Source organism: Oryzias melastigma, linkage group LG10, assembly GCF_002922805.2.
Source record: "Oryzias melastigma strain HK-1 linkage group LG10, ASM292280v2, whole genome shotgun sequence".
Classification (NCBI taxonomy): Eukaryota; Metazoa; Chordata; class Actinopteri; order Beloniformes; family Adrianichthyidae; genus Oryzias; species Oryzias melastigma.
In genome coordinates this window covers 17,023,956-17,031,910 of record NC_050521.1, presented here as the reverse complement: position 1 = coordinate 17,031,910, position 7,955 = coordinate 17,023,956, and the positions used below count along the sequence as shown (strand labels likewise).

General features: G+C 44.0%; 2 protein-coding genes across 2 annotated transcripts; one reads left to right on the top strand and one right to left on the bottom strand.

Moving 5' to 3' along the window:
• On the bottom strand, nucleotides 1-4,486 carry si:ch211-153b23.3. The gene is made up of 11 exons (XM_024283691.2): nucleotides 4,356-4,486; nucleotides 3,613-3,787; nucleotides 2,085-3,527; nucleotides 1,885-1,983; nucleotides 1,698-1,802; nucleotides 1,504-1,613; nucleotides 1,237-1,428; nucleotides 980-1,142; nucleotides 718-883; nucleotides 542-636; nucleotides 1-462 (listed from the first exon to the last, which is right to left on the bottom strand). Exons 2-11 carry the CDS (start codon nucleotides 3,767-3,769, stop codon nucleotides 377-379), a joined length of 2,616 nt encoding a protein of 871 aa, XP_024139459.1. The 5' UTR covers nucleotides 3,770-3,787; nucleotides 4,356-4,486; the 3' UTR covers nucleotides 1-376.
• Nucleotides 4,487-4,647: 161 nt separating this feature from the next.
• Nucleotides 4,648-7,955, top strand: irg1l (immunoresponsive gene 1, like). Its single transcript, XM_024283762.2, has 6 exons — nucleotides 4,648-4,805; nucleotides 5,045-5,099; nucleotides 5,212-5,399; nucleotides 5,505-5,597; nucleotides 5,986-6,191; nucleotides 6,668-7,955. The coding sequence occupies exons 1-6, from the start codon at nucleotides 4,788-4,790 to the stop codon at nucleotides 7,593-7,595; spliced, it is 1,488 nt and encodes a 495-aa protein (XP_024139530.1). The 5' UTR covers nucleotides 4,648-4,787; the 3' UTR covers nucleotides 7,596-7,955.

The window sequence follows — 7,955 nt, the reverse complement described above, 5'->3', positions numbered from 1 at the left end:
TGTTGGGAAATTATTTGATGCCTTTTATTATACCTTGGAAAACTTTAGTTCTAAGTCCACAAGCACAAAACCAAGTCATTTAAATATATATATATTTTATTTACACAGCACATTTATTATATACAAAAAGCCAAGTGAGCCCAAATACATGGATGAGAGGAAGACAATCCCGTTCCATTTCAACTTTTTACCCAGAAAGTGCCCTCACTTATAAGTTAGGTGCATAAATATATATTTACACAGTGGAATCAATAACAAACAGATAATCTTTGTTTTTTTTCTCTATGATCTGCTTGTTAAAAGTGTTAAAAATGACATTTTTTAACATAAATAGCTTGACTTTTCAGTCATTCTGTTGAATGAGAGGAAGAGCTCCTCACGCCATGGAGCTTTTAACTCTTTCGAAGATCTGGTGGACTTTGACAGCAGGAACACATCCCTCTCTCACAATAGTGATGGTACCTGCATAAATGATAGACAGGCTTGTTAGAAAGAGTGTTACAAGGCGCCTAAAGGGATTTTCAGCTGGTCAAATACGGACCTTCGTTAATTCTTAGGCAGTTGACCACAGTGGAGGCCACAACTTCATTGGAGTTCCCATCACACAGAACTCCCTGGATCTTGTGACCGAGTCGACTGGTGGAAAATAGAATTTTCGTTGATAAATAACCAATTGTTGCACAAATAAACTGTAAGCAGAAAAGTAATTTGTCTTACTCGATGACCATGGAATGGTGGGTGCTGTCTGGCTCTCCGCTAGGATTGGCGGAGGTGATGGCGAGGGGTCCGGTGATGTCACACAAGTGGCAGGTCACCGTGTGGTCTGGGACACGGATCATGATGCTGTCCCTAGTGCCAACCCGGTCATAAGCCAGACCCACTCCTTCACAAGCAAGCGATAAAGGTTTGAGTGAATACCAACAAAGAAAATTTATCTGATCAAAATCTGGATTTTGTTTGAATAAAATGAATAATTTACCTAATTTAAGCAGCCAGTCTCCTTTGCTAACAATGCAGCTGATGCCCCCAGGGTACACGTTCCTCATGAATTCCCACAACAAAGGACTGAACGGAGGCTTGGCTGCTACCAGCTGCTCCACACTAGAAATACAAATGCAGATGGGTTTCTCTGCAGGTCGGTCCTGGAAGAAATCGCAGAAACCAGATTGCGTCAAGCCTTTATCCCGGTAACTCTAAAAACGAAAAAAGGAAACATCTCTGAGGTGTTTTTCTTACTTTAATGTTGTAGATTTTCTCTATCGCCTGAGGGTTTTTACAGGAAGCAGCCAAAGCGTAGACAGTGTCTGTGGGAATGCCACACACTCCCCCCTCCTCCAGAAAACCAGCAATCTTTAACAGGCCGCTGGTGAGGCGCGACTTAGCTACTGGACAGGGAGGCTCTACGAATGTTTCCTGCTTCGTCTTTTCCTATTTTGAGAACCAGTATTAGTTAGTTACTGAATCAAACAAAATAAAACATGCATGCACATGTATGCATTTTACCTTAACAAGTGGAGAGCCCATTGGTATTAGGCATTGGGAGAAGATGCAGTTCATCAGTGAAGCCATAGCTCCGTAGGCACAAACGATTGACACCAGTGCAAGCATGGCCACTAAAAAAATTAAATAAATAAATAAAATCATGTGATAAGTTAAATACTTTTTCTTAACTTCAATAAAAGGCCTTTAATGCATACTTTCAAGTTCATATGGCAGTCGTTGCAGAGTGGAGAGCAGAAAACAGACCAAAACGACCTCCATTATTATTGTTAGAAAAAGCAAGACCAGGTTTCTGTGAGCAGCTGCAAGAAATAACAGAGGATTTAGAAATCCCTCAGAACGACTTGAGAGCAAGACAATCAATAAAAACACATTTATTTTTACCGATCCACATTAGGAAAGCATTAATGACGAGGAAAGCAATGGCTCCTGCCGTGAAACCGTATGCTGCTTCTGGAGACTGTGAATCTAGAACCAGGACACCTTGACAAGTAAAAGAAAATCAGGAGAACATACTCAGTCAGTGCATTCTTCAGCTGTAAGATTAGTGTAAAGATTATTCCAAATCACAAACCCAGACATACCTGAAAACCTAAACCAGGTCCACGTTGCCCACAAAGCCACATAGATGGACGAGATGACCGACCCGAACCGGCCACCTCCCGTGACCTGGAGTCTGCTGACATAAGCTTGGATGATCGCCCCAGAGATGAGGACCCAGGGGACAGTGAGATGAAGGAGAGTGGGGTTTCTGCTTGACAATCTTGAATGAAGCGCCGACAGTGAGGCAACCCCATTGGAAATGTAGAACAGAGCATCAGTAGTTTGGTCGTTGAAGGGTAGAACCGTCTGCTCTCCCCGCACGGACCTTCTACACCCTAAACCCTTTCGTAGTTGCTCAGTAGAGATTGGTTGTGGTCCTACCGGGATGAGCGACTTCTCTGCAATGGTGTTGATGAGACGAGAGAACGTGCCATAGATGGAGGCGGCAGTGAAAAGGGAGCAGGCTACACCAAAGAAGATGTAGTAACCCTGCAGAGGAATCTGGGGAACTGCTGCAACCGTGAGTAGGACGAAGAACATGTTGTGGATCAGCTCCAAGACGTCCATATTCAGGCTGCCCATGCAAAGACCTAAGCCTGCCACCACAAAGAACCAATCTCCCACCATGGCTTCCCTTCCAGAAGCAACGGCGTCATTGTCCACAATCAGACTAGATATCACAAACTCCTCCCAGGCCTTGATCAGCCAGAAAGCAGCATGAAACCCAAACTTGGTTGCATGGTAGCAATCCTGGCGTAAATGGGCGTAGTAACTGGAGAACAGCTGAGCAACTGAGATGATTGATACCCAAGCGACACTCAAAATGAAGGATTTCATGTATCCAAAACTGTAGAAAGCAAAGATGAACGGAGAAACGGAGTCACAGAAGAAACCCAGAGCCATGGGCTCGGCGTATTTTGTGTTCTTCTTCTTCTCTTGGCCAATACTCTGTGCACTTGCTGAGTTGGCGGTTCCTAGCAGGAGAACATTAAAGAGAGGGGTGCCAAACCCTTTGAGGACGTGACGCTGAGTTAGACCTTTAACAAGCAGAGCAGCTGAGCCGTAGATGGCAAAGATCAGAATGATCAACTCCAAAACGCCGGAGACGATGAGAGCCCAGGAGCCCGTTACCAGGGCTGCTGCTTCGAAGACTAAAGTGCCCGTGATGGCGCCAAAGACAAAAGGCATGATGTAGTTAACAGTCGCAGAACAAAACGCCAGGAGAAAAGAAAGGAGGATGTAAGGAACCAGTCCGGCGATTGCAGATTTATCTAAGACTAACCCTGCGCTCGTCATATTTGTGGTCGTCAAATTATAACTTCCGTTTGGAGATGTGGAGCCATAGTAGATTCTAGTGGCACCATAACTGCACCATAAAGCAGCATAGCCAATAAAAGCAGTGCCGCTCAAGTGGTCGTATTTGCGAAAAGAAAGCATTCCAGCAACCAACTGACAAATGCCCCCAATCAGGATGAGATGAACTCCTGCAGAACACAAAAAAAAACATACAGTCACTTACTATGCTTCATCTAATTGTTAGTTAATGGAAGTATATTCTAAAATATCTACCAGCAAGAATGTTCTCCACCCCCTCTGGTGCATAGGTGGTGTGAGCTGTGTTGAAGTTCTGCAGGAGAACCAGGAAGGCGCTGATCCCGTTGGAAAGCATTCCTAACACTCCTGGTTCTCCATAGAAACTGGCAGGAAAACCATCGGATGTTGCCATGATGTATTTTCTGTCTGCCTGTATTTATTCATGAATAAATCGTTAAAATTATTTTTTAAATGAAGAAAATACCAAAGAAAGTGCAAAAACTTTTAATGAACAATCATAAAACACATTTTCTTTCAATTTTGATCATTTATTGACAAACATTTTAATTTGTAACAACATAAATTGTATAGAAATGTCACTTTACAAGCAGGATTTACAACTTTGTCTTGAAAAAGAGAGGACATTCCTCTGCTTTCTTGGAACGTATCCAGGAACGTGTCCAAGTCTTTTGTGTCGCCTCTCATCTGAGACCTTCCAGCCCTACCCAGTCATGAGTGGGCTGGGCCACAAATGAGACTGAATTTCATGTCACTACTCACAAAGTTTTTCCACCAAACTCACAGAAAATGCTTTAATTCTTTATTAAAATGTTGACATGTTAGATGATCATTTTTCATGGTTATCATTTCAGTTTAAATGTTTTTTCCTTCAAACAGAGCTACACTGAATTTTCCCCTTCACGAGAACACTATCCTTTATCAACAATTTAAAACAGAAAATGAAAAGTTCTATCTATAGTAAATGAGGGAAGTCTTACCTGATGGAGCTGCTCAGAAAATCAGTTGAGATGTGTGGCACAGGGGGGAAAGTTTGTCATAAATAAGGTCTTTTTTTATGTAGGAGGAGTTGCTGAAATTCCCACTCTACCACTCAATCGGTAAACTGGAAAATGACATCACTGCTACACCCAACGTCTCTGCCCCTCTTCCTCCTCCTCCTCCTGAGATGGGGATGATGCTGACCGTCACAATGGTGATGGAAATTCCTCAACATGATAGGGTAGATTGTTAGTCACAGACCTGCCCTTCCCTGTTTCTCCGAGCCGAGTTTTTGGGCCCATTGTGAACCTGGGAGTATATAAGACAGGTGGATTTTCAATCCAGGAAAGCATCAGCATCCTTCACACCGAAGCTTCTGCACCAACAACAAACAAGCAAGACAAACTCAGGAGATTTGTCAAACTGAAACCATGCTCTCCACTCTACAGGTAAGAAGTACTTTTCTATTTTTTTCTTGTTTTCCTTTTTTTTTTTTTTTGAGAAATTAACTGTTTAATTATTTTAAGACTGAATAAAACTGCAATTAGAGTACTATATTTTTAATGATCAGACATTAATGAAAAAAGGATCAGATCATACCTGTTTCAGCATAAACACTTATGGAACAAATACTGAGTGATATTCTAGGAAAATTAGTTTCACTAACCCCAGTTGTCTGGTCCTACAGAAAAGCCTCAAAGCAGGCCAGGCTGTCAGAGGACTGCACAAGTCTGCAGTGGGAGGTAAACTCATTTTCTCTGGTTACCATCAATTTGAACACCAGGAAACATGCTTATCTCTCCTTGAGTCACAGAGAAAATATTAATCCGACTGAACGACCTTCCCTGTCTGCAGTCTTGAAGCGCCCGACGCCTGAGGACACGGTCACGTCCAGTTTTGGAAAGTTCATCAGTGAAATCAAGCCCCAGCACCTGTCCCCCGTCGTGCTCCACCGCAGCAAAAGGATGGTGCTGGACAGCATCGGAGTGGGCCTGATTGGAAGCACAACAGAGGTGTTCCAACTGGTCCTGCAGCACTGCCAGGTGACTCACAAGTGAAACTAAAAAGCAAGAAAAGTTACCATTTCATGCTTTGAGTGAGGGGGTCTGATCAAAGCAATGATGTGACGTGTTTTTCCCCTCCATCAGCACATGTACGCTCCTGATAACATCAGCTTTGTGTATGGACGCAGGGGCACCAAGCTCTCCCCAACACTGGCTTCCTTTGTTAATGGAGTGGCGGTAAGTTTTAAAAAGACACAGCTGGAAAAATAACACCCAGATGGAGACACATTGAGCAGGAGGGATTTAAAAAAAAGAGGATGAATAACTGTCATTTACTCCCCCATTTCCAGAGAAGCTTCTCAAAAATAAGCTATTTTCTTGATCTAGCAATTAAAGTGGCTTTCCTGTTAAAGTGCACAGAGTCAGAGTGTTCACAAGGATAGAAAAAAAACTGAAGGGTGTGGAAAGGTAAATTGCATCTTTTAGAATAAACACAGACAGTTTTACAACTTACTTCTGTGGTATTTCAGGAAAAGCAGTGATCCCGTGTGTTGGCTGAGAAAAACGAAACTCTTTTTACTTCTTTCGGTCTCCCTGATTTAAAAAAAGAGCTGTTTGTTTTCAGACTCACTCCATGGACTTTGATGACACCTGGCACCCGGCGACCCACCCCTCAGGAGCTGTGCTCCCCGCTGTGCTAGCCCTCAGTGACATGATCCCAGCTCACAGCAAACCCAGTGGACTGGACTTCCTCCTGGCCTTTAATGTGGGGGTCGAGATCCAGGGTCGCCTGATGAGGTTCTCCAACGAAGCTCACAACATTCCGAAGAGGTTTGTGCTCCGAAATAACAAGACAAATGTAGGAAACGTGTAATAAAATATCTCTAAAAGAGGGATATAAAAAAGTTTTTGGCATATCCCAAATGTTCCTATGAACTATCCTTATAAAGCTCTGCTGATCTCAGCAATTTAGCTGACAAGGAAGACACTTGAAGACTTTTGGTGGTGCCAGAGAGCTGTGAATGGAGAGGGATTATACCTGAGGAACAACAGAGACTCTGTGCTCGTGTGGAGGAGAATATTTCAAAAAAACATTTGTGACGTGGTTTTCAAACTCAAGTGACCCTGGAACATTACTTGTTTGTTTGTCAAGCGATGACATGATTCATCATCTGCTTTTTTGAAAATATAACCGGCTGGTGCAGACTAGTCATATAAAATAGAGTGTAACCAGGAGGATTTAGAGTCTGAATTTAAAACTGCTGACTAACTAACTGGTGGCGTGTTTTTCTTTTTTTCTTTTTTAGGTTTCACCCTCCCAGTGTCGTGGGCACCATGGGGAGTGCTGCAGCCTGTGCTCGTCTTTTGTCACTGGATCCCTCTCAGTGCAGTCATGCCTTGTCTATTGCTGCTTCCCTAGCTGGCGCCCCAATGGCGAATGCCGCCACTCAGTCCAAACCCCTTCACATTGGCAACGCTTCTCGCTTAGGGCTTGAAGCTGCTCTGCTGGCCTCCAGAGGCCTTGAGGCCAGTCCTTTAGTCCTGGATTCCGTTGAAGGGGTGGCGGGCTTTAGTGCTTTTTATGAAGATTATGTCCCACAGCCTTTGGAGTCACCCTCTGATAATGGCCACGTGTTCCTGCTGGAGGAGCAGGACATGGGCTTCAAGCGTTTCCCTGCACATTTGGGGATGCACTGGGTGGTCGACGCTGCAGCCTCAGTTCATGAGGTTCTAGTAGGGGTCGATGCTGGGAAGGTCTCCCCATCCCAGGTCCAAGACATCCTTCTCAGAGTCCCCAAATCGAAATACATCAACAGGCCTTTTCCTGAGTCTGAGCATGAGGCGCGTCACTCGTTTCAGTTTAACGCCTGCAGTGCCCTTCTGGACGGAGAGGTGACCGTGCAGAGCTTCAGCGAAGCCGCCATGAACCGCCCGGAGCTGCTGGCCCTGCTGAGCCGCGTTCGGCTGGAGCATCCGCACGACAACCCCGCCAACTTCAACCTCATGTACGGTGAAGTCCAGGTCACGCTCGCCGGGGGGGACATCCTGAAGGGCCGCTGTGACACGTTCTACGGTCACTGGCGCAACCCGCTGACCAACGAGAGCCTGAGAAAGAAGTTCCGGTACAACGCCGGGGCGGTGCTGCCGTCAGAGAGGGTGGAGCAGCTGATTGAGGTGGTAGAAGACCTGGACAGACACGAAAACTGCAGGGTCCTCCTGTCACAACTGCAATAAAAACCAGCGCGAGAAAGTAAAACGTACTGATGTAAAAATGTGGGTTGAAATGTTTACTGTCGCAGATGTGTTACTGTTATAAGAATGGAACCAATGCTATGCTATATTTTTGATCAAATCTGTAATATTATGCAATTACAAAGATTTATAGATATATATCGCTCTATATTAGCATATATATTTTGTAGTTGTTTATCTTCTTTTATTGGATTGCATTTAATTGTAAAAAGACGGGGGTTGGTGCAAACTACTGTTTTGTTTTGTCTATTTTTGTTACTTAGATGTCACTCAGATATATGATGTTATCCAAATGAAGTTGTATATTTTTATTGGTTTATGTGACTATTTTAGCACTGTTGG